We start from the raw sequence: 27974 nt of genomic DNA, 5'->3' as shown, positions 1-27974 counted from the left end.
GTATGCAGGATTATCTGAATGGTCGTGATGAAGAATTATGGTCATGTATCACTGGAAATGTCAATGTTCCAGTGAATGTTCAAGCAATTGGATCATCTTCTACACGTTCTGGTGTTGATAATCAAACTGATCGTCTGAAGAAACTGGAGAAGAGATGTATGAGGGAACTGCGAGGTGCTTTACCTCCAGTTGTGTACAATTACGTAAGGAGTTGTACAACTGCTAAGGAAGTCTGGAACAATCTGAAAGATAAGTTTCAAGGAAGTCAGAAGACGAAAATCAATTCAGTCAAACAGTGTTTGGTCGAGCTAAAAGATTTCAAGCAAAAAGAAGGAGAAACAATTGAAGTTTACTATGATCGTCTGAACGAGTTAATCTATTGTTGCAATCGCTATGGAATTACTAGGACTTCAATGGAATTCAATCTTATCTTTGTGATGGGTCTTCGAAAAGAATGGAGAAGTGTGAGTATGATGGTGAAGAATCAGCAAAGTTTTGATACATCAACTCTCAATTATTTGTACAATCAGTTGAAGACACACGAAACTGAGGTAAATGAAATTGCTGAGGAAACGAAGCTGAATTTGGGAGGTCCATTGGCACTTGTGTCAAAGATATCTGAGAAAGAAGCTGAAAATGGTGATTCTGAGGAAGAAGAAGAATTCATCATGAATTCGGATGATGAGACAATAGAATTTTACTCGAATAATCGTGTTAAGAAGTTTTTCAAAAAGCCGTTCAATTCGAAGGCTAAGCTTGCTGAGTCAAAAGGAAGTGCTGTGAGTAAAACTGTTGTTGAGGAGAAAAAGAAGGTTGAGAAGAAAGATTCGAAAATGTCTGAAGGAAAGAGTGAGAAGAAGCTGAAAGGTGATGCTGGTATTGATTGTCATTATTGCAATGGAGCCAATCATCTTGCGAATGATTGTATGCTTCGGAAGAAGGATGAGAGAAAGAATAAAGTAAAAGATGAGGCTTATTATGCAGAGAGGCTTGAGGAGGTTCGTGCGAAAGCTAAGAATTTATCACTGGTCGCAAGGGCTGAACAGGAGGAGGATGGAACTTATCAAATCTGGTCATCCGGGTCAGACGATGAAGAAATGAGGAATCCAACACATGGAGCAATGTATGCGAAGATGGAGGAGGACTTAGATGAAGAGGAATTTGAAGTGAAAGGAAGATGCTTCATATCCAAGACAGCAGACAAATCTCCAGTGACAACAAAGGTACGTAATATTTTCGAATCTTTTAATATTCCTACACATGCTTATGACTCTGAACTGATATCTTTTGATGAGACAGTTACTTATTTTGATTCAATTGTTGTGTCTGCTAGCAATGAGGCCAACAAGTTGTCCATGGAGTTATTGGAGATCAAAAAGCGATTAGACATGAAAATAAGTAAAATTGATTGTTTGGAATTACAGATAACAAATATTATGTGTGATAGGGATACTTTATCAAATGAAGTCAAACTTTTGCTAGCACAAAGAAATATATATTGTAATTATGCTAAGAGACTTTATGGCAAATTAACTGATTTACATCATTCATATGAAATAAGTAAAGAACAACATAGAAAATTACTACCTTTTCTAGCATATGAAAGAGCTAAGGTAGATAATATTTCGTATGATTGTTAATAGATCATTAAATCAAATTTGTGAACAAATTGCTTGAATATGTTATCGAATACTTATCTTGAGACCAAAATGGAAATCAATTACTGTTCATGTCCATTTTTTTAGCCCATAAGTCATTGAAGCCGATATACTCACTGTTTGAGCCCGATTTGTTAAATCCATTCAATCTAAAGCGTTGTTGTTCGTCGTTCGACGTATGCATATTGACTTGTATCCTATGCTTTTGACTCGATTTTTTTCTTGTTCTTGAGTTCCAATTTCAATTCAATTTTTCTGATTAATTGATTAGTGTTTGTTTCTGAATCTCGACTTGTGAATCGGTTGTATATGAGCCGATGATGAACAAGGGATTGTTAACCATTGTTTTGATTTTGATAAAATCGATCAATAACATTTGAGGGGAATGAAGAACAGTTTGAATAGTGTGTTTAATCTGAAATTTGACCCCAGAATCATCGAATTCGTGTTTATGGTTCGTTGACTTTAAAAAGTCAAACTGATAAAAAAAGTTGGAATTTAAGAGACAAATCAGTGAATCGTATGATGAAATCGATTGATACATGATGTTTCGAGGTTAGGTGTGTTAAAATCAAGTTCAAACTGGGATTTAATTTTGAAGATTGGATGGATCTTGTTCTTGAAAACGAAAGATACGATGTTGAGGCTGAGTTTTGTTGTTTGATTGGGAACGAACAGATGAAGAGAGTTGATTGTTGATTTCGAAAGATAAGAGTCTGTGTTCGTTAATTTGAAATTGATCGTAAGTCAAGTCAAGAATTGTTGATTTTGAGAATTGTTGCTGAGTAATGAAGAACGAAGGAATCAATGGTTTGGAAGTCGATGTGTGTTCGTTTTAGGTTGAACTGTGAAAAGCTAATGAAGTTGAGAACTTGTTGTCATGTTCAATTTCATGAAAAACAAAGGGTTGTCGATGTTTGCAAAAGAAAGGATTTTGGGTTTGGTGAACTGGAAAACGAACGAAAAACGAAGACCGTAAGAACGATTGTTGATTTTGGGTTGACGATTTTCAACTGTGAACTGGGTTTGGAGTCGATTTTCGAATGTTTGATGACAATTCTTGAATGAAAAGCAAAGTTAATGTTGGAGTCGATCAATCGAAGCCTTGGTTATATGATCGATGGGTTGGAGTTGGTTGTTTTGATGTCCAGGGCTTTACATGATTAAGGAACGAAGAGATAAAACGAGCAGAGAGTAGTAATGTGCGAAGCCTTGATGTTGAGCTGTTGTTGAATGAACGAAGTGTGTTGTTCTTTCAAACGAAAAACAGTAAGAACGAAGTTATGATTCAGAGGTTGGATGATTAAGAGGTTACTGTTCATTAAGAGGCTTCGTTATGCTTCGATTTCGTGTGAAACATTTCGTGTGTTTGGATGAAGTTTCGTATGAAGTGAAGCATGGATGATTTCGTACGAAGTGAACAATGGCTGGAAAAGTTTTGTTCATATGAACAACTGGATTCGTACGAATTGTGAAGATTTCGTACGGATTGGAAAGAAGAAAGAAATGTTTCGAAAATAGTCCTTTAAGATTTGCATGTTTGTCACATGACAATTTCGTACGAATGGCAAAATTTTCATATGTTTGGACGCAAACTTTCGTATGTTTGGAATGGAAAAGCAAAATTTTTGAATGTAGTCCCTCAAGTTTCGAATGGTTGACAAATGGAAAAATACTTTGTATGAATGATCAAAGTTTCGTATATTTTGATCAAAAAGCAAAAAATTTTGAATTCAGTCCCTGAACCTTCGAATATTTGGCAACCTCAACAATTAATTGAAGTTTCGAATGTTTGACACTTTTCACCCAAATTCGAAAATTTTCTGAAGCTTCGAATGTTTGGGTCAACTCTTCGTATGTTTGGTGCACAAAGACAGAATTTTCGAAAATAGTCCCTGAGGCTTCGAATGTTTGGTGGTTCATACCCAAATTCGAAAAAGGACTGTTTTTGCTGAAAATTGAAGAAAATGCATTTCAAGCCCCTGCAGTTTGTGCAAATTGACGCTTTCTACCCAGCTTTGGAAAAGGGGGAGAGTTTTGCATATTTGGCTGTTTTGGGCGCACCGGGTCACTGCAGAATTTTGAAATTGACAATTTCTACCTATTTTTTAGAAATTTTGTCAAAGGCGGTCCGTAAACGAAGCTAAAAATTCAATATTTTTTGGATTTTCCGGATTGAAGCACAAAGTTTATGCCACATGTTAAGGGGGAGTTTTGACATGAAAAATTCCAAATAGAGCACGTTCTCTTTCCTTGAAGGTTTTATAATCAAGTTTCGATTATAAAAAGGGGGAGAAATTTATATGGAAATTCGAACTTGAATTTTTCAGATTACACGGATTTGACGACCGAAGTGACCTTGAATTTTTGAAGCTTACGAAATGATGCAATTGGAAGTTTGAAAATGATTTATTTTCGAAATGGGTTTGGTTTTATTGAAGATTTTTGGGGCGTGTTTTTATGCTCAACTTTTGGTGATCAATTTGGAGTTTGAGAAGCTCGTGATCATTCGTTGATGCTCGGTTTGTATGGTCTCACATCCTAGAGCCCAAATTGAAGAATCATGGAAGAATTGAAGATTGAAGTTCGTTTCGACATGTGTCACCTTTGAGGCTCGAATCGCGTAGTTGCTCGATTTTGGAAGATTTGAAGTGGGTCATTCATTCCTAACTTTGAGGGGGAGAATGTTGGGGTACAAAGTTTTCCTTGAATGACTTTGTAATGTTTGACTTTTGTAAAACCCACTTGCATGTGGAGTATTAGCCTTGTGACACATGAGAGATAGAGAGTGAGAGAGAGACTTGTAAACACCTCTATATAAGGTGGGTTTAGTCCACTTGTAGAGGTGTGCTTGAGAGATGTAAAAGTTGAGTGTGTAAGTGTGTGTTATTTATGTAGTCTAGATCTAGATCCTTTTTGTGTAACACCATATACAATCAATACATCTCTTGAACACCCAAATCACCATGTTCATTGTACAAACTTTAATTCCGCATGCCAAACCATGTTCTTATGTCACTACAATAATATGTAAAAGTTGATTAAATAAATTAATATATGATAAAGTTGTTCAAATGTTGGTGCCAAAAAACGACATTAGGGACTTTGAAAATTGAAAAACAATTATTTGTTGTGGGAAATCACAAGTCACTAGGTAATTACCCAAAGATTAGTGACACAATAAATTTTCATGTGAATTTATGGGTATTTCAGTCACAGATTATCCATGGAATACTGATATATTTGTATTTGTGTTAATATTTACTTTTGTAGAAGAAATCATGATTTTAAATATTTTTCTTATTTATTTCTTTAATCTAAAATTTTTCCCTACGGGATACTCACACACCATTGCGTTGATATTAGACAAAAACTCCATGGAAATCTGTGGGAAATGTAAACAAAAAATCAACTTAAAATTTGCATGGGAATTCCTTTTCAAAAATTTATGTGAGAATTTTGTTACAAAAGGTTTTCGTGTGACATTTTTGTAAATTATTTTAAGTAGGGAAAATGATTTAGGAGGGTAACGAACATTTGATTTTCTTCACATTTATTCTCTTTTCTTTTTTATACATCATATATCATTCAATTGGTTGAAACTGATTAAAGGTTTGTATTAATCGGATACACTTCAAGTATAAAAAACAAAAGTAAACTAATCTAAGCAAACAAATAACATATAGTAAATAACACATAGAGTTCTCCAGATTGTCTTTCACCAAGAAAGGGTTTGTCTTCACCAAGAAGACGGTTTGTCATAAAGACGGTCACCAAGACGAACTCTACATTAGGGTTTACCCTAATGTATATTATATACTAATCTATACAAGTATATCCCTTAATCAAGGGATTGTATCTTATCTATGCTAAGAACTGATCTTCATAACAAAGATATCGGATCTACTATCTACTCTATACCTATCTATATCATTACATAAAATATAAAAGATAAAATATAATAACAATACTAAGCGCTGACGCTGATGGACTTGATACGCTGGCGCTGGCGATGATGTAGACGTTGACGCTGACAACGTGTAGAGTGTTTGACTAGTCAGATCATAAGGTGTTACCTTACAATATCCCCCTGTCTGATGATGTCAAAACTAGTCTTCAATGAATTATTTAGCTCGTGCTCCTCCCGAGAATAAGACTAAAATTTTAAGTTCTTCAGCTTTAACGAATGATCCCCATGAAAAGATTAATGACTTCGAAATAGCGTTTATGAATCGCAGCAGACGGAGGAAGGATATGTGACGAGCTGAGAATGTTGATGTCAGCTTAAATCCCCCTTAGATTGTGCTTATCTAGTAGTTTCTTCAGCTTTAGCAAGATTCTCCCCCTTTTTCACAGCAGCAAAAAGATGGAACTGGAGGAGGAGACCAGAATATCAGAGTTGCAGCTTGCAGTCTAGTAAGATTGTGATGTCTCTTGATAGTATATGTGTGAACTAACATTCATTAACATAGTATTGTGATATTTCAGCAGCGTCTGGTTACATACGTTGACCCATTAATCACTTATATTAGAATAAAAGGGAAATAGTGGTATGATGCGTGTAATACTTTCCGGTATAAAATGTACCCATCGACAAAGAGTGTCGAAGTTTTATCTGTGTATGTCTAATACGGTGAATCCTTAACTTCTTAAAAGAATTTTTGGGAAAGAGTGGGTAGGTACATGTAATATATCACAGACAATGATATACCCATCGGCATAGATTTTTCGAATTCTCATCAGCGTTTGGTATCATACACTGAATCATGAAATTCTAAAGAAGAAAATCTGGAAAGAATAGATTGATCCGTATGGTAAGTTGTGGTGTTTTAGCTTAACCATCGGCGTAGATTTTTCAAGCTCTCATCAGCGTATGGTACATTACGCTAAATCATAAAGCTTTAAAGAAGAATATAAGGGCAAGAATGGGTTGGTACGTGTGATAGCCTACGGTACATACACTAACCATCGGCACAGAGTTTCAAACTTTTATCAGTGTGTGGTATATCACAGTGAATCGTCAAGTTTTATTGAGAAGAAAAGCAGGAAATAATGGATTGTTTCAGTCACGCTGAGATGGAATCAGTGTGAATCTTAAACGATGTTAACTCATCAACAAGAAGTGGTTTAAAATTATGTATCATAGAGTTAAGTTGCAGTCTAGAACTATAAAGTTCACCATCAATTTATTTAATATGGTACAGGACATAATAATAAATAGTATAAGAAAAGAGTTAGTCAAACAAGGAAAAAGAATATACAACCTTTTCAGAGGCCCTTTATATAGCCTTTTCATAAAATCTTTTGCGTAGTATCATCAAAGATAAATCTTTTGAAATAACCACTCATTAATTAATTTCCTTTCTTCGAGATATCTACCCCTCGAGTCTAGCTATAAAAGAAAACACAAGTAAAGATAAACACATCAATACATAATACATCTTACTATAAATCAAGAGTGATGAAGCCATTTATCATTGAAACGTTGCATATGGACTCCAAGGTTCATATTTATCAAGAGCAATCGAGAAGCAGAGATCAGTCTTTGTAACCAACGAGTTAACTGGCTCAAATCCATGAAACCATTGTGTCCTCAAGATCAACATGAGGGCATTCGAGGTTTTATTGGATTATGAGTCAGTAGATGAAAACAACACTTAATGCATTGATGGTTTCTCCTTACATCCATAACAATGAGTGGAGGAGAAAGAGGGCATTCACAAGAATAAAAGTACATGATGTCACTCTTTTTATCAGCACCAAGAGCATTGAGATCTTTATGGATGACTTTAGTTCTCACAAACTCTAAAGAAAGGAGATGTAGATGATACTTAGATAGGCCTGAAAGATTAATAAGAGTGAACATAAAATACTTATAAATACTAGAAGAAAAGCTATGTAATAATCTGTAAGCATAATAAAAGCAGCACTTGTTTTTGTGTTTTTGTGTTTTTCTGAAAGCAAGCAGAAGCAATGTTAAATCAAAATAGTTAGAAAACAATTAATTCATTGAAAGCATGCCAAGATCTGCAATCAATTTGCTTAAAGTCTTCTCGTCCAATGCCTTTGTGAAAATGTCAGCTAGCTGATTAGTGGATGGAATGTAGAACAACTCCACTTTTCCCTTCTAAACTATGTCCCTGGTGAAATGATGACGGATGTCAATGTGTTTGGTCTTGGAATGTTGCACTAGATTCTGTATCATCTGAATGGAATTGTTGTTGTCACAACATATGGGAGTTTTTGAGAAGTTTAGACCATAATCTAAGAGCTGATTCTGAATCCATAGGATCTGAGCACAACACATTTCAGCTTCATCGATAGAACAAGCCATTGATGTCTGCTTTTTGCTGGACCAACTTACCAATCTATCTCCAAGCATTTGAGCTCCTCCTGGAATGCCTTTGCGATCAATACCACATCCACCATGATCGGAGTCAGTGTATCCCACCAGCTTTAGCTCAGAATCATGAGGATACCATAACCCAAGATTGGATGTATGCTTTAAGTAACGAAGGTCCTTTTGACAGCAAGAATATGAGATTCCTATGGATTGGTTTGATAACGAGCATACAATATAGTAGAAAACATAATGTCAGGGCGCCTGGTAGTAAGACATAGTTGAGATCCTATCCTTCCTCGAAATAGAACTGCATTCACATCAGCGCTATTTGGATCAGCGCCAATAGACGCTGATGAGGACATATGAGTCTTTACTGGCTTACAGTCATAGAAACCATACTTCTTCAGCATATATGCAATATATTTAGCTTGACAAACAAAAATTCCATTAGCTAGTTGTTTGACCTACAATCCAAAAAAGAAAGTTAGTTCACCCATCATGCTCATCTCGAACATCTTAGCCATGATCTCCTGAATGCTTGATAAACAAGTTGTTGTCAATCCTTCCTTGTTTATATCCACTTGCAAGAAGATAGCTCGCCAATGTGTCATACCATGCTCTAGGTGCCTGCTTTAAACCATACACAACTTTATCAAGACGATACACATGATTTGGAAACTCTTCACTTTCAAACCCTGACGGTTGTTTTAGAAAAAGTTATTCTTGAAGATCTCCATGTAAGAAGGCAGTCTTGACATCCATTTGATAGAAACTGAAGTTCTTAAAAGAAGCAAAGGAAAGAAACAGGTGAATTGCTTCAAGTCTAGCAACAGGAGCAAATGTTTCATCATAGTCTAACCCTTCCAACTGACAAAAATATTGAGCCACAAGTCTAGCTTTGTTTCTTATGACGATCCTATCTTTATCTATTTTGTTGAAAATCAAACGAGTGCCAATGATAGTATTTCCTTAAGGATTGGGAACAAGAGTCCACACACGATGACGTTCAAATTCATTCAGCTCATCTCGCATAGCCTTGATCCAGTCAGCTTCTTTTAAGGCATCAGTAACATTCTTTTATTCAATCATTGAGACGAAGTTTACAAACATGCAGAAGTTGCTGCTGACTCTGCTACGAGTGAGAATCCCAAAATTTACATCTCCAATGATTTGAGATTCGGGATGATCTCAAAGAATTCTTGGATTAGAACTTTCATTTGTACTACTTTGAGCAAAGTCTTCCTAATTGGATGGTTCAGCTTCTTCAGGGATGACAGGTTGACCTTCAGAGGTAGGTTGTGAGTTAATGAATTAATCAAAATTAGGAACAATAGGCTCAGCGTTATTTGGCAAGAAATCAGGAACATGGTCTGAAGGACTGTAGGTAAGTTCATTCAGTATTGATGAGGGGTGATCAACTCGATCATGAATGAATGAGTCTTCATCGAAGGTGATATTAGCTATTTCCTCAACAGTCTGTCTTGAAAGATTGAATACCCTAAAACCCTTGGACACACTGGAATAACCTAGAAACACTCCTTCATCAGCTTTAGCTTCAAACATCGAGCGTTGATCTCTTTGATTTAATATGCAACAAACACATCCAAACACATGAAAATAAGAGATGTCGGGTTTCTTTCCCTCCAGTAGCTCATAAGTAGTTTTCCCATGACGCTTAATAATGATGGACCGATTTTTGGTATAACACGCTGTATTGACAGCTTCAGCCCAAAATGACAAAGGAATACCAACTCCAACGACCATAGTTCTTCCAGCTTTAGTGAGAGCTCTGTTTTTCTTTCTGCAATACCATTTTGTTGGGGAGTTATAATAGCAGAGAAGTTCTGAGAAATTCCATAGATTGAGCAAAAGTCTTCCAGAGAGGAGTTTATGAATTCAGTTCCATGAGCACTATGTAATTTCCTTACTTTGTGATCATAGAGAACTTCCCACTGCTTGATGAGAGCAATTATTTCATCAGCGGCATGACTCTTATTTCTTAAAAAGACTACCATCGTAAACCTTGAAAATTCATCCACAATGACAAGAGTGTATTTCTTCCCAACTATTGACTTAACTAGAACTGGTCCAAAAAGATCCATGCGAAGCAAATGAAGATATTTGATAATGGAAGAGCAGGACTTTGGTTTGAAGGAAGAGTTGGTTTTCTTTCCCTTTTCACACGCTGAGCATATCTTATCCTTCAAAAATGCATCTTAGGATTTCCTCTTATAACCTGGTCCCCTGATATCTTTAATATGTTCTTGAAATTCAAGTGCGATAGTCTCTTGTGCCACAACCAATTTAGATTAGATTGCGTACGAGAGAAAAAGCAACGACGAAGAGATTTGTCAGCAGAAAACATATCCAAAATATAAATATCATTATGTTGGTTTGCAGTCAGAAGAGTGACATTCTTTTGATCAACAACCTTTCCTTCTCTCTTGTTGAAGAGGACTTCATAGCCAGCATCACACAGTTGACTGATTGAAATGAGATTATGCTGAAGACCTTTCATATAAGAGACATTCTTGAAAACAACAGAATTACACTTGATGGATCCATATCCCTTTGTGGCTCCCTTTCCATTATCTCCATATGTAACAGTTGGACCATCCTTCTTTATGAAATTTTCCAGAAGAGACTTGAATTCGGTCATATGTCTTGAGTAGCCGCTATCTAAGTCCCAAATATGTTCTTTACCCTGAAACTAAATATACAATAATCCCTAAAACAAAAAAAAAAGAAAAGAAAAGAAATACACACAATATACACTGACTCATTTGCAATGGGTCACTTAAGATGTAACACCCGTCACTTGAGGTAATATTTATTTTTAAAAATATTTTAATTTATTTTTTTGGACTAAGGAATGATTAATAGATTATTGAGTGGGCTTAGCAAGTGGGCCGATAAGAATGGGCTACCCGAAGACGTATGATGGGCGTAAGTCTGGCGTACGCGGGGCGTAGAGTCACATTGGATGCGGGGGCGGAGGTGCGTACGCACAGCGTACGCAAGCAGACTACAAACCCTAATTTTTAGGGTTTAAGCCATATAAATACAACATTATGACTCAAACCCTATCCTCCTTACCAGCCCCTCAACCTCAAAAACCCTAGATAGCCTCCCTTTTTCTCATTCTTGTGTGTGTTTGGCCTTGTGAATCTTGTTTTGGAGCTTAGAAGCTTGAAAGAAGAAATGAGAAGATAGTGAAGAGGAACTTGAGTATCTTGAGCTCATAGATCCGGGATAGCATCATCATTTGGGACTCTTTGGAGGATAAAGTCCACAACTTTCTTCAAGTATGCTTAGATCTAGAGTAGTGATGTTTTGGACACTTTTTGGTCCCAAGAATGTATCATTATGATTCAAATTCATTTCTAGGCCTAGGGTTGCCACCCTTAGTGCTATATGAGTCCCATAAGAAGTAAAGTTTCTATCTTTAAGGTCCTTTTGTGACCATGCATGAGTTTTGGTCATTTCCATGGAAGTTAGATGCTATAATCCAAGTTTGGGTTCATTTGGTGGGTTGCCAGCCACCAAGTAACCAACTTTATGAGTTAAGATATGTTAATGGACCCAGATCTGTAATTTGGACTTAATATCTTAAGGGATTAAGCAGTTTTGAAGAATATGGCTTAACAAGGTAGTATGTTGGGCGTACACGCCAGTACGCGCAGCGTACAAGCCATGCAAGCTGTATGTGTAGCGTACAGAGGAGTACGCTCAGCGTACTCTCAGGATTTGGGCTTCATGACTTTTGGGCCTCGAATTGGGCCAAATCTTTGGACTTATCTGCTATTGGGCCTTAATGGGCCACAAGGAGTTAGTTATTGGGTCAAGGACATATTTGGGCTTTGGGAAAGGCCCATTTGAGGAGTTGGGCCCAATTTAGAAAACTAGGCCATTAGTGGGCTTGGAAACATAAAATGGAATTGGGCTTTGGTTATGCTCCAAATTATACCAAGGGGTAAAATAGTCATTTTACCCTAAGGAGTATTATGGATTTTGACTAAGTGTTATTATGATAATGATAGCTGGGGAGTCGTTGGAGCAGCCGTTGGGGATTCCTTGTCGTGAGATTCGACACTTAGCTTTGCGAGGTGAGTTACCTTCCAGTAGAAGTGGGTTGAAGGCACCAATGTCGGCTCACTAGTAGGTGATTATAGTAGAGATGGCTGTCTTTGTGATAATTGTCTGGTATGCCACTATCTGTTATGCTTTATGTGCTAGTATGTTATGATATTATGTGATAGTAGTAGGAGGGGTGAAATAGTCCCCGGTTACCGGTTGAAAGAGACCGAATGGGTAGACAGTACCCATATATGCCTAGCAGTATGTTTATGATATGTTATTATGTGGTAGTGATAGGGGTGTAATAGTCCCCATAACCGGTTGAGATAAACCGGAGGGTAGGTCGGGCACCCATATATGCCTGACAGGGGTAGGTCGGACACCCCGGTATGTCTGACAGCGGTAGGTTGGGCACCCCGGTATGCCTAACAGGGGTAGGTTGAGCACCCCGGTATGCTCACCAGGGTAGGTCAGGCACCCAGATATGCCTGACAATATGTTTATTGTATGGTGTGTGGTATGATGGGGGAACTCACTAAGCTTCATGCTTACGGTTTTCAGTTTTGGTTTCAGGTACTTCTGCTTCGAAGGGAAAGGAACCGGCATGACTGCAGCGCATCACACCACGATTTTCCGCACCATGATGTTCTTGGGATTTGTACTCTGACATTATTATTATATTATGACATGCTTTTGAGACATATGACTTATGGGTTTTTATGAAATGAGATAACTCGATGATGTTTTCAATAATCTGTTTCATGAACTGTTAAATCAAAAATGAAATTTTAGGTCTTGGATTTTGGGATGTTACATAAGAAAAGATATTATAGAAATCATCAGGGAGACAGTTCAACGAGTTTCCCTTTTTGAACCACTTATCATTACGAGTCACGATGGTGTCAGCGAGAACATATTTCTTTTCAAAAGTGCACTCACTGACTTTGTGAGAAGCATCGCCACATCGATAACAAACTTTGATTCCAAGATTCTTTCCTTTAACAATAGATTTTGATTTCTTTTTAACTATAGAATCCAAAGAACTTTTACAATTTGATTTAAGAGTTCTTGTTTTACTTCTGGAACAAGGAATGCCATCGATGGTATGCTCAGATGATACCTTGTCATGAGTCTCATGAATCATTGAAGAGTCATCAGAAGTAGAGGACTCTGATTGATCTTTAGGTTCATAATTGCTAACGGGGCACTGAGGAAAAATTCTAAGAATTTTGTTTACTGAATGAACTTCACCATTGCATATAGGAAATTTTAGCAAAATCTTAATGGAGGGAAGAACATACTCACGGTGAGAAGGTTGATGAGAAGGATCAAGAGCAGATAATCGAGAAACACATTTGGTGATATCGTTAGAATCAGTGGAGCAGTGAGTATCAATTAAGTTTAATTTATAAAATAAGAGCTCACAAATCTATCCTTAAAATCTTCTTTTAAACAATGAGCTTTATAGAAGATTTTTTTGGTCTCAACAACTTTGGTTAAAGAAACATCACCTTCTATATAGCCTCCAAGAATTTTCTCACACTGATCTGGAATCTGAGCATTAATAATTATTTTGACATTAAAGTGAGAAGAGGCCCAGCTTTTCAAAATAAGTTGAATGCATAGCATGATCACCAACTTTTTCTTTTTCAGAGTGAAGAAAATTATTGGTCAGCAAGATACATGTGTTTTCCTTTTTTAATACAGAAAGAGATTTTTCGAAAAAAGAGAGTTTTTTTTAGTTTCTTTAACTCAAAACTAAGAGAAGATTTTTCTTTATTTGAGACCAATAAATCAAAACGTAAGTGATCAATCATGTCATGTTTTTTGATGTTTTCAATAGAAGAGTAGTTAATGAGATTTTTTTTACCTGATACACTGATGTAGCGTCCCATTCTGTCTTAAGGTCTGCAGCAGCTTGAGAAGGATCAGCGTCAAGAGTCCCAGCGCTGTTAATTGAAGTGTCAACATGAGATTCAACGATCTGGGCCATGAGACACTTACCTTCATCATCTGAGGAGTTTTCTTTTTCAAAAACAGATGATAGTGTAATCATCATCTCTTGAGCGGTTCAACAGTTTTGAACCAAATGATGGACAATATAAGGGAGTGAGTTTCCTATAGCAATTCTCGCCTTTACATCGAGATTCAACATCCTTTTCTCTTCCTTGTTATATCCAGGCACAGATTTCCCTTTCAGCTTACTACCAGATGCACCATCATTGAGTGATTGATGCATAGCGGCGACAAGACCTTTGTTGATGATGTCGAGCATATCAAAGTCCATGAACTCGAGAGCTTCCATGACCTTTGATTTCCATGCAAAGAAGTTGCGTTTATCAAACTGAGGGATCTTGTTGCAGACAGTTGATTTTAGATTGAAAGAGGTCGACATGATTACTTGAGTGTATCAAATACCTGCTCTGATATCAATTGAATGTTTGTATCGATCGGATACACATCAAGTATAAAGAACAAAAGTAAACTAATCTAAGCAAGCAAAGAACAAAAAGTAAATAACACAGAGAGTTCTCCAAACTGTATTTCACCAAGAAAGGGTTTGTCTTCACCAAGCAGACGGTTTGTCACAAAGACAGTCACCAAGACGAACTCTACATAAGGGTTTACCCTAATGTAGATTATATACTAATGTATACAGGTATATCCCTTAATCAATTGATTGTATCTTACCTATACTAAGAACCGATCTTCATAACAAATATATCATATCTGCTATCTATTCTATACTTATTTATATCATTATCTAATATACAAAAAGATTACATATAATAACAATACTAAGAACTAACGTTGATGGACTTGATACGCTGGCGCTGGCGGTGATGTAGACGTTGTCGTTGACAGCATGTAGAGTGTTTGACTCATCAGATCATAAGGTGCTACCTTACACTGTTCACATATTATCATTGCGAAAGGCTGTTGCGTGTTACAAGGATAATATATGAACAATTTCAGCAAATTAGATTGTATATAATATACAAAAAAAGAACTAAATATAAACAACATTAAAAGATATTTTGAGAACCAATATATACGTGAGAATTTTTTTTCTGGCCATTTTTTTCAAAACTAACTCCACCACACCACCCTTAGGTGATTGTTTAAACCTATCGAACCATAATAATAATAATAAATGGTGTTTTTTTGTAATGTTTTAATACACTTGCAATGTTAAGCTATTTTTTGATAAATCCATGTTTTTTAATACATTTGAAATGTTGATTTTTGTTATTTAGTTTTAACCAAAGACCTTATTTGATTTGATTTCGATTAATATTTAAAAAAAATCGATTAAACCGATAACCGATTAAACCGGCGAATAAAACTTCTACATACAATGATAATTAACTCAGTCTAACAGTAAGATAATCTTAGATGTTTTATTATCTTACTGTTAGACTGAGTTATCATTGTATGTAGGAGTTTTATTCGTCGGTATAATCGATTATGAGTTTAATCGTTTTTTTTTCTAAAATATTAATTGAAACCGAACCAAATAAGGTTCTCGGTTAAATCTAAATAACAAAAATCAAATTTTCAAGTGTATTAAAAAACTAGATTTGTCCAAAAATAAATTAACATTCAAGTGTATTAAAATTTAAAAACAATTACAAAATGAGTTTTTTTTAGTATTATTATTCTGTGACAGCCTTAGACGATTGTTGCCTTGTTATTTTCTTATGCCGGATAAAAGATTGAAAACTATTTATGTTTTACACAAACACAATAAGACGTTATTCATTTGAGTAGTTATAGATTAACATTTTTATTTTGGCTCAACGCTTGCTAGTTGCTCTCTCCGATCCGTTATACGGTGTAACCTAGTCCATGTCGTTATCGACTTTTGTGTAACGTTAAATGCTTGGTTGAAGCTTTTTGTTGGTCGACTCGAAATCACACATGTCACCAATATGCTTTTAGCAGGGAAGTTAAAATGTTGGGGGCCAGGGATTAACAAATTTAAAAGTTTGGGATATTATTCGCTTCAATAATCATTTTTCTAAATATATATCAAATAATTACTATTATTTTCTGAAATTATCTTACTAACCAGTAATAATTGTTGGAAGTACTTTATTTTTGAAAAAATTCACATTTTTAAGATCATAATTATTTTCAAAATAGTCTCCACTATAAAAAAATGTTTGCAATAATCCGACATGGCTTTAAAAATAGACGTATACGAGAATTTCATTTATATTCATATAAACTTTTATTACATATATTGTAAAAGTATATCCTTATAAAATCTATAAACTCATATATAAACTTAATTACTTAACTAATAAGTAATCTATTTAAATATTAAAAACATTATCTTTAAATTGGATGTTTGGTCCCTACCTATTTTTTTAACTCACATGATCATTATGACATGTTTTTACTGCGTCTTTGGTCTCTACCAGACATAAAAAGATTATTATGTCCTTATAGATTTGCTTAAACGTTTTTTAATGATTTATTATTACTATTATATAAATTTAATGTCAAAAGGGAAATAAGAAAATCCTAAAACTAATTATTTCATTTCTTCTCCCATGTTTTGTCACTGACGCCTCCACTTCCATTTCTACCCATCACCATCATCGCATCTCCCCTTCAACCTACCAGTACCTTCTATCCGCGACATTTTCAATGAGTACAAAGTTGCCACCACCACAACCAACATCTACAACCCTCGCCACCAATGCCCCACCACTTCTTGAAATCGTGAACCAAAATCGATCTGAAAATCAATGTCGAAAAACCAGTCCAAGGCTTCAACCATCTGTTGCCTTCAATGTCAGAACGATTTGGTGGTGGTTCTTAAAGATATGGGAACAACCCTATTGCCACCTTCTCTCTTTAACCCCTTTACCCTGATCGGAAACCAATGTTGGAAGTTAATTGTGTTTGTTCTGAAAAATGTGAAACAAAATTGATTTCTCAGAGATATGAGTTTTCTGAAACCTTTTTGTTATTTTTTTGTAAGGTTTTTTTTCAAGTTGTTTAAATCGATTCATTTTTTTAGTAAGAGGTTTAGATCTGTGTTGGTTTATACGATATATGGTTTATGTATTTTTTTTGTTGTTGTAGGTTTTTTGCAAGATGTTTAGTAAATGGAGGGGGGGGGGGGGGATTGGAAGAATGAAGCAATGCCAATAGTTAGGGTTTATAGATTTGATATTTCTTGATTTTCTGGATTTGATTCATAATCTTTCCTTATGGTTCTGGTAGTTTACAAGTGGTGATTGCCGATAGATTCTAGTTGTCAGAAGTGAACAAGTTGGGATATTTTCTGCTGGCTGGCGATATGGTTGAAGATGTTGGTCGGGGAAAGGAATACAATGGAGAAGAAGGGTTAGGGTTGTGGGGTAGAATCCACATTTGATTGTGGATTTGGAGGTTTTTTTTGACAGGTCGGCAGTGATGCAGGTGGCATGTATTGGTGGTGACGATGGAAGAGGATCAATGAAGAAGAATGGGGTGGTGATGGTGGGGTTGGGGTTTATTTTAATTTTTTGTTGTTTAAATAAATAATAAATAAATATATAATAACAATTTAACTAAAAAGGTAATAAGTAAGGACAAAATAGTCTTTTTATGTATGGCAAGGACTACAGACATAACAAAAACTTAAATATGGATTATCCGAGTTAAAAAAAATAGGGACCAAACGCACATATTACCCCAAACCACAGGGTCATTCGTGTAATTTACTCAAGCATTTAATTGCAATTATTTGCAAAATCGATAACCTTATTCTCTATACTAGGCGAATACTCACACGTTGTGCAGAATAAAATAATATATTTGAAATCTTTACAAATATATGTGTTTTAAGTATATTAATGAAGTTGTTGTTAGCTTTTATATAATAAATCTTATAATAAGTTGGTATAAACATTTTTTAATTATATGATAATATAGACATCTTTTAAAATTTTATAATCTCAATTATCTCAATAGCTTCTACCTTCGGGTTACTCATAAATAAAATAAAATATAATATATGATTTAAAGATATGTATAGTTGTTGCTATGCTTATTTAATTTTAAAAAGTTTATTTTGCTAAAAATTTAATTTCTATCATTGTAGTTATTTAAAATATCAAACATTGTGTAACATCCCGACTCCCAGGTATAATATATAATTAATTTATATTCATGTTCTCAGAGCAACTCGACGAGTTGGAGGCCACAACTCGCCGAGTATAGAATTAAATGGCCACGTGATTTTTAGAGTCTACTCGACGAATTGGAGGACCCCAACTCGGCGAGTAGGAGCTGAGTGTGAAAACCCCAATTTTTGAGGGTTTGTACCCTATTTAAAGGACGTTAAGCCTTCATTTCCGCCTCCCTTATCACTTTAACACCTTGAGAGAAAACGTAAGCGAGCTGGTATCATCTGTGAGAGAGAGAGAGAGAGAGATAGAGAGAGAGGCTAAAAGTGTGTGAATTGGTGCATTCGAAAGGAGATAGAAGAGCAAAAGGCTTGGAACGAAAAGAAGGCCTTGGATCCAGTGTTCCTTCAGTGCTAGCTGCTAACTGGAGGTAAAAAGCTATCACCTTGATCATTGTTTGGTTAGATCTCTTCTTTAGGAAGTTTGTGGCCATTTCCATCTTCCTTTCGAGCCTTTGAGTCATTTGAGAACGACATGAAGTTGAAACTTCAGATCTAGACCGATCATCGAGTACGAGACCTACTTGCTTACTTACGAGGTGAGTATTTTCACTATACTTACCTGATTGGTGATATTGTGTGACCGGAGGGTCTTATATGCTTATATTGAGTTACTTGATATTCTGCATTTATCTTTGTGATATGTGTTGTATATTATTGTTGTGCCTTGTTGAGTTAGGACCGGAGGGTCCAACAGAGTTGTGAGACCGGAGGGTCTTCACTGAGACACATTGATCGGAGGGTCCTTATCGAGATATAGCCACGAGGGGCTATTTATATGCGTGTGGTATTTTGGGGAACTCACTAAGCTTCGTGCTTACAGTGTTGTGTGATATGTGTTTCAGGTACTTCTCAGGATCGCGGGAAGGCGCCGGCTTGATTGTACACACCAGTTGGAGTTTATGTTTTGAGGATTCTGGGATATTATCAAACAATTGTTGACTTGTGTTTTTACAACTTATACATTTGTGGTTTGTGAGAAATGTGATATTGGGTTTTATGTGATCTTAAAAATGAAAATTTTGTTTGAAAATTTAGAGTGTTACAAGTTGGTATCAGAGCCTTGGTTTGAGGGATTCGGATGTACCCTCGGGTATGTCTGGACTCAAACTGAGGATTTGAGGAAATTTTTCTAAAAGAAATGATTTTCTAAAACGACTAAGAGCTTTTAAGATAAAATGATATGAAGCAGTGTGTACAATCAGCTAGAGCCTGAACGGTGATTTCCCAAGATACCATTACTTATTTATATTATGAGATACTTATGCGATATTAGAACTGCATGCTAGAGGATAGGCTAGGTATTTCAGAATTTAGAGCTAGAGTAGCCTGATTCGTGATGCCATAGCCTAGGGAATGCTATTGGTTAATATTATCTGCTATTTTCTTTGTGTGTGCTAAGTAGGGATACATAGCAGGAATCTTTTAGAGAGAGTTTTGGACAAAACTGCAAATTTGGTCCTTGTGGTTTGCCAAAACCTTTGGATGGGGTCCAAAAAGTTTCCAGCTTGCACCAAAGGTCCAAAATCAAGGTTTTCATGGGTTTTTAGTCCATTCTGTCATTGTCCGTTTGTTTGGAGCCGTTAATGCCATCATGTGCCCTCCATGTGAGGGCATTTTGGTCATTTTAGGTCCTTATTTTAAATAATATCATATTTCTCCTATATATACATACTCATATGCAATCCCCTTCTTCTTCTTCATTTTGATTTACAGAGAAGCAGCAACAAAGGTCTTCTTCTTCTTCGTCTCTCATCTGCTTCTACTGCTACGAGCTTCAAAAATGGTGCTCTGCTTCTGTGGGAATGTTGCGTTGTGCGAACCTCATGGACCTCACGAAACCCTGGTCGTCGTTTCTATGCATGCCCTAAAATGGTAAGCAAACCCATATTAGGTTATGATATTTCGGTAGTAATGCAATAACTCTTCTACTTTAATGTATTCTTGTAGAGATCCAAATGTGGATTTTTGGGGTGGGTCGATCCCCCTATGTGTCAAAGATCAACTGTTATCATACCAGGACTGTTGAGAACAATGAATAGGTATGAGGTTGAAGTGGGTCAGCTGAAGATGTGTTTGCTTGCCTCGTGGGTCTTGTTTATGTTGTTTGTGCTGTTTTAGAATTAGGAATTAGAAGGTTTAGGGCTTTTTTGTTGGTAATAACCACTTGAAAATGTTGTCTTTTGGTGCTAGAAGGTGTAATTGTGGTTTATATATGTTGTAAGTGTTGTCTTTTTGGATCATTGGATATGTAATGCTTTTATGATAATGGGAAGTGTAATGGTTTTATCTTTTTATGAATATGAAATTATAAAGGTTTTATCTTGACATGTTATGCAAGTGTAATGGTTTTACATGCATATATTAAGTGCATTGTCGTAACATCTTCATGCTTTGACAATACAAAATAAACCAATAACAAACTACATTACCAAAAGGGCACCATAACAGATTAATGCCAAAACACAATCATTACCAACAAAGGGCATTAAAGTACATTACCAAAACATCGGAGTACATTGTTCCATAAAAGGGCATCAAAGTACATAATCAAAATGGAACCAAAAAAAGGCATCAAAGTACCAACTAAAGTGCATTAGCAAGTCTTCACAAACATAAACAACTTAAGTACTTAAACATCAATTCCCATCTTTGGCCTTGCAGGTCCTGGCATTGTGACCCTTTTGCTTACACTTACTACATGTCATAGTAAAAAACTTCCAGCTGAGTGATTGAGTTTCATTATTATTTTGACTTTGACTGTTTGCTTGCCTCTTACGTTGCTGGATTTCAATTCTTTCCTCTGCTGACATCCTCCTTTTCTTTTTTGGCCTGTCTATAGCTTTGTTATGAGGTGGAGGCACAAGAGTTGTTGGGCAGTCACTCTTAGGCCACATGGCTCTACCTTTGATAGGCTCCACCTTGAAGGAGTACATCTCTTTCCATGTATCAAGCCAATAAACCTTATGGACATAGGTGTATAGTTCTCCCACCTTTTCATTATTGTCTACCATTTCATTTAGGCTTGCAATTGCATGCTTGCAAGGAATTCCAGTAAGCTCCCACTTTCTACAACTACACTCCCTTTTCTCCATGTCCACCACATGCTGATCATTCCATGGACCTTTAACCTGATACTTTTGTCCCCCATTTCATCAATGTCGACAACATCAAAGTACCTTACTTTCCCATTAATATACCTGATATTTGGAAACTTTGTGAAACTCCCTCCGTGATGAAGTTCAATAGAGAATATGTTGGGGTAACCATCTTCAAAACAGAAAGAGACGATTGTTAGAGTTTTTCAAAGTTTAAAGCTTGATCATCAAATACAAAGTTTTTCGAAGTTTTTTCAAAGTTTGAATCTTATCATAAACTTCTTGAACGTTAACATTCTCTCCAACATTTCTAAGTCCCCACATTTTCAAAAGTATGAACACAAGCCAATTCTCAGACAATCGTTAGGGTTTTTGTCTGGTTAATTGAGGTATGAGTAGAAGACGAAGGAGTGAAGTACAGTCTGCAATCTTATTAATTGAAGTGGCGGAAACGGAGGCTAGGACCTAAAATGACCAAAATGCCCTCACATGGAGGGCACGTGATGGCATTAACGGCTCCAAACAAACGGACAATGATGGAATGGACTAAAAACCCACGAAAACCTTGATTTTTGACCTTTGGTGCAAGCTGGAAACTTTTTGGACCCCATCCAAAGGTTTTGGCAAACCACAAGGACCAAATTTGCAGTTTTGTCGAGAGTTTTGAGTAAATCTAGGAGAGATACCTAGATGGGCATTGAGGAATCTTCTGAGAGAGTAGTTTGATATCCGTAAGGGATAGAGTGCTTGTGAATGAGGATCGTAGGAGGAGGACTTGGGACTACTACAGGTTGGTATGGAAGGTAGTATTGGGCCAGTACTACTGAAAGCATTGGATCTATATGCGACCCAGGTAAGAACCTTAGGATACTAAGGAGCATGTAGGGGTGGGTAATGGCGTGAGTGCTTGAGCTAGTCTCTGATGATTTTCGTGTTTGCGTTTCAGAGACACTATGGTGATTACCCACAATAACCCCGGGAGCAGTGGTACCAGTGAGGAGGAGATATGCAGGATCATTCATGAGGAGGTGGCCGCAGCTATCAGAGAGGCCATACCAGAGATGTTCGGGTCTATTAAGACCATGCTGATGAGACATTTGATGAGCGATACACTGCTGTCACCGAGGTTGTTGTTGCTACAGCCACCGCAGCCGAAGCTGTTGCGAGGCCATAAGGGGGTTACTCGTTGTTGTTCCGAGAGTTCAGCAACACGAAGCCGCCAGAGTTTGACGGGACCCATGACCCGATTTCTACCATGAGATGGATCTCCGACATTGAGGGGTGTTTCTATACGTCTTAATTCCCGGAGCATTTGAGAGTTCGGTTCGCGTTGAACCAGCTTTGCTTGGGAGCGAAGGACTGGTGGAAATTCGTGATGACTGACTTTACTCCTGCAGATCATGATGCAGTGACTTGGGAGAGGTTTACCCATCTGTTTAAAGATGAGTATGTTCCCCAGGTGGAGAGGGAACATTTGGCCCATGAGTTTCTATCTCTCAAGCAGAAGACAGAATCAGTGACAGAGATTACGAGGATATTTCATGAGAGGGTGCTTTTCTGCCCTGAGCACGTGTCTACTGAGCAGGCACGTGTGAGCCGGTATTTGAGCATCTTGAGGAGAGATATACGGAAGTTCGTGGAGAACTCGTCATATCGGACATTGGCTGAGATGCAGACCAATGCTAGGATGAGGGAGATTGAGATGGAGTTTCAGGTCAGAGAGGAGGGAGAGTCTCAGGGTAGAGACAGGATACCAGTGCAGTCACAGTCGGCGACAAAGCAGGCTAAGCCCGCTAATTCGAGAGCTAGAGGCCAAAAGGGCCGCACTTGTGGGAAGTGCGGCAGGAGTCATGAGGGATCTTGCCGAGCGGGGATTTCTACAAATATGGCAAGGATGGGCATATGGCGAATGACTGCCCCAAGGGATTTGCGATTTGATTTCATTGCAACCAGACCGGCCACCGGAAGGCCGAGTGTCCTCAGCTCACTCAGGGATCAGCTCAGGTTTCTACTCCTGCTGCTTTGCACGTTACTGATGGTAGGCCGGTGAAGGCCGAGGCTCCGAGAGCTCGTGGGAGAGCATTCCAGTTGACTGCGGAGGAGGTCCGCGTAGCGCATGATGTTGTTGCTGGTACGTATCTCCTTATTTATGTTATTTTGAGATTTTTTATGCTCATATTATGCTGAATATAGGTACTTTTCTTATGAGTTATGTGCCTGCCATGGTGTTGTTTGACTCGGGTGCGAGTCGATCATTCGTGTCTTTATCCTTTAGTCGCCACATTAGTGTTAGACGCGAGACGTTGAGTCGACCACTGAGGGTTTCTATAGCCGATGAGCATGTGGTTTTTTCCACTGATGTATTCCAGGGATGTTTTTTAGAGATCTTCGGTGTTGAGTTCCCGGTAGATCTGGTGCCGATAGCGATGAGTGATGTATGTGTTATAGTGGGCATGGATTGGTTGAGCCGGTTTGGAGTCGTGATTGACTGTGAGCGTCAGATGGTAACCATACGAGACCCTAGTGGGGGAGTGTTGGATTAGGTGTCTAAGCCCATAACTATTATTGGTATGTACTTGACCCGATAGTAGCATGGTCCTTTTGGATTGCCTTCACCAGAGCAATTTGATAGGATGGATATTTGAGAAAGAGGTTATTTGTGATGTATTAATATATTATAAGAGTAATATATTAATTGAGAAATCATATTATTTAATTATTATTGATCAGGAATTAATTTGGTGATCAAAAGAAACTGACTAAATTAACGGGGACTGATTAGGTAAATCAGTAATACATATAGTTTGAGCTAATGATCCATGTTGATTAGGGATGGACTAAATCTATGTGAGAGTCCATGAAGATTTAGTCCAAAGGGCCTATCATATGGGTTATTGGATTACTTAAAGGCCTAAGTAAATGGATTAGGGTTTACAAGCTAAAACCCTAGGAATTCCACACTATAAATGTAACCCCTAGCACTCCCAAAATCGGCCATGACTTCCAAGATGAAACCCTAGCCGATTTTGGGGTGCCTCATAGCCTCTCTCTCATAATCCTCCATTGTTCTTGGTGTTTGTGACTTATTTGAGGTATCACATTTGATGTACTAAGCTCTTGAAAGGCCAAGTTCTACAAGCTACAACAAATAGGTATTCACCTAACTTGTTTTAAGTTGTAAATCTCAAAAGTGTATGCTAGTTAGGGTTCATGCTTTGGATTAAAGAAAATTGCATGTATAACTTGAGAAAACTTAGATCCAAAGCATTAGGGTTGTATGTGCACCATATGATTGTTATAGTGCTTAAAACTCATCAGTGGTATCAGAGCCTAGGGTGTTTTCTGTTATATTGATGTATTGGTTAATTGTTCAAAGCTGAAGCAAATCGAAATCTGCTCTCTGCATGATGAACTCGACGAGTCCATAATGGGACTCGACGAGTTGGATCATCTGTTGGCAGATTTTCGGTTTTTTTTGGCCAGAATTGGATTAGGATCATTACCACAAACTGTTTTGACTGATAAAATTCGTTTTTATGATAAGGTAATGATTATCCTCATCCAATTAGAGGATAATTGTCAAATTTTAAGATAATTAGTTGATTATGTGATAAATTAATTATTGGTAGAATTTGATTTGAATTATCTTTCTATATGAAATTAGATTAGGTCAAATTTTATGATATAGATAGATTATATGATTAATATAATGACAAAACTGCAAATTTGGTCCTTGTGGTTTGCCAAAACCTTTGGATGGGGTCCAAAAAGTTTCCAGCTTGCACCAAAGGTCCAAAATCAAGGTTTTCATGGGTTTTTAGTCCATTCCATCATTGTCCGTTTGTTTGGAGCCGTTAATGCCATCACGTGCCCTCCATGTGAGGGCATTTTGGTCATTTTAGGTCCTTATTTTAAATAATATCATATTTCTCCTTTATATACATACTCATACGCAATCCCCTTCTTCTTCTTCATTTTGATTTACAGAGAAGCAGCAACAAAGGTCTTCTTCTTCTTCGTCTCTCATCTGCTTCTACTGCTACGAGCTTCAAAAATGGTGCTCTGCTTCTGTGGGAATGTTGTTGTTGTGCGAACCTCATGGACCTCACGAAACCCTGGTCGTCGTTTCTATGCATGCCCTAAAATGGTAAGCAAACCCATATTAGGTTATGATATTTCGGTAGTTATGCAATAACTCTTCTACTTTAATGTATTCTTGTAGGGATCCAGATGTGGATTTTTGGGGTGGGTCGATCCCCCTATGTGTCAAAGATCAACTGTTATCATACCAGGACTGTTGAGAACAATGAATAGGTATGAGGTTGAAGTGGGTCAGCTGAAGATGTGTTTGCTTGCCTCGTGGGTCTTGTTTCTGTTGTTTGTGCTGTTTTGGAATTAGGAATTAGAAGGTTTAGGGCTTTTTTGTTGGTAATAACCACTTGAAAATGTTGTCTTTTGGTGCTAGAAGGTGTAATTGTGGTTTATATATGTTGTAAGTGTTGTCTTTTTGGATCATTGGATATGTAATGCTTTTATGATAATGGGAAGTGTAATGGTTTTATCTTTTTATGAATATGAAATTATAAAGGTTTTATCTTGACATGTTATGCAAGTGTAATGGTTTTACATGCATATATTAAGTGCATTCCCGTGACATCTTCATGCTTTGACAATACAAAATAAACCAATAACAAACTACATTACCAAAAGGGCACCATAACAGATTAATGCCAAAACACAATCATTACCAACAAAGGGCATTAAAGTACATTACCAAAACATTAGAGTACATTGTTCCATAAAAGGGCATCAAAGTACATAATCAAAATGGAACCAAAAAAAGGCATCAAAGTACCAACTAAAGTGCATTAACAAGTCTTCACAAACATAAACAACTTAAGTACTTAAACATCAATTCCCATCTTTGGCCTTGCAGGTCCTGGCATTGTGACCCTTTTGCTTACACTTACTACATGTCACAGTCAAAAACTTCCTGCTGAGTGATTGAGTTTCATTATCATTTTGACTTTGACTGTTTGCTTGCCTCTTACGTTGCTGGATTTCAATCCTTTCCTCTGCTGACATCCTCCTTTTCTTTTTTGGCCTGCCTATAGCTTTGTTATGAGGTGGAGGCACAAGAGTTGTTGGGCAGTCACTCTTAGGCCACATGGCTCTACATTTGATAGGCTCCACCTTGAAGGAGTACATCTCTTTCCATGTATCAAGCCAATACACCTTATGGACATAGGTGTATAGTTCTCCCACCTTTTCATTATTGTCTACCATTTCATTTAGGCTTGCAATGGCATGCTTGCAAGGAATTCTAGTAAGCTCCCACTTTCTACAACTACACTCCCTTTTCTCCATGTCCACCACATGTTGATCATTCCATGGACCTTTAACCTGATACTTTTGTCCCCATTTCATCAATGTCGACAACATCAAAGTACCTTACTTGCCCATTAATATACCTGATATTTGGAAACTTTGTGAAACTCCCTCCGTGATGAAGTTCAATAGAGAATATGTTGGGGTAACCATCTTCAAAATAGAAAGAGACGATTGTTAGAGTTTTTCAAAGTTTAAAGCTTGATCATCAAATACAAATTTTTTCGAAGTTTTTTCAAAGTTTGAATCTTACCATAAACTTCTTGAACGTTAACATTCTCTCCAACATTTCTAAGTCCCCACATTTTCAAAAGCATGAACACAAGCCAATTCTCAGACAATCGTTAGGGTTTTTCCGTCTGGCTAATTGAGGTATGAGTAGAAGACGAAGGAGTGAAGTACAGTCTGCAATCTTATTAATTGAAGTGGCGGCAACGGAGGCTAGGACCTAAAATGACCAAAATGCCCTCACATGGAGGGCACGTGATGGCATTAACGGCTCCAAACAAACGGACAATGACGTAATGGACTAAAAACCCATGAAAACCTTGATTTTGGACCTTTGGTGCAAGCTGGAAACTTTTTGGACCCCATCCAAAGGTTTTGGCAAACCACAAGGACCAAATTTGCAGTTTTGTCTTAATTTAATTGTTTTCAAATTTGATCTAAGAGGTTTTAAAAAGTTTCAAAACTTGCCCTCAAGTTTTGGAATTTAAAATTTGATTAAAAAGTTTTGATGTTGAAATTTAAATTCTAAAACCGTAGTGTTTTTAAAAGTTTAAAAATACACCATCATGGATTTTATTAATTAATTAATTTAGTGTTTTAGTTAAAGGACAATTAATAAGTCCATAGATAGGTTTAAGTTTAATTAAATTAAAAGTCTAATTTATTAAAAGATTAAACCTTAGTATTTAAATGTATAAAATACACCCTTATACTATATAAAATTAAAAGTCGAATATATTATATATGTATAAGTAAAAAGTCAGTCTTACCGTTAGTAGGCTTCATTCACGAAGCTGGTCTATAAGGGGGTATAAGGAAATTGCCTATAAAATGGCGATTGAATGGGTGTCCAGTGTCACCCACCGCTTCCTTGAATAATGGAGGGTCGTTAGTCGAACGGGTTTGATAGGACACTTAAATCCTCATTAAAAGTATAATGAAATATAAAGTAACTAAATGTTTTATAAATTCTCAATCTTAGTTACTTTAGGAAAAAT

General features: G+C 36.9%; 2 protein-coding genes across 2 annotated transcripts; both read right to left on the bottom strand.

Annotated features, from left to right (window-relative positions):
- Positions 1 to 20901: 20901 nt before the first annotated feature.
- On the bottom strand, positions 20902 to 21357 carry LOC145158227 (uncharacterized). The gene has a single exon (XM_079077151.1). It carries the CDS (start codon positions 21355 to 21357, stop codon positions 20902 to 20904), a length of 456 nt encoding a protein of 151 aa, XP_078933277.1.
- A 4914-nt stretch (positions 21358 to 26271) lies between these two features.
- LOC145158226 (uncharacterized) lies at positions 26272 to 26787 on the bottom strand. The gene has a single exon (XM_079077150.1). It carries the CDS (start codon positions 26785 to 26787, stop codon positions 26272 to 26274), a length of 516 nt encoding a protein of 171 aa, XP_078933276.1.
- Positions 26788 to 27974: the final 1187 nt, after the last annotated feature.

Source organism: Lactuca virosa, chromosome 2 (genome assembly GCF_052849685.1).
Source record: "Lactuca virosa cultivar CGN04683 chromosome 2, Lactuca_virosa_CGN04683_v6, whole genome shotgun sequence".
NCBI lineage: Eukaryota > Viridiplantae > Streptophyta > Magnoliopsida > Asterales > Asteraceae > Lactuca > Lactuca virosa.
The sequence above is the reverse complement of the archived record's forward strand: the minus strand, read 5'-3'. Positions and strand labels throughout refer to the sequence as shown.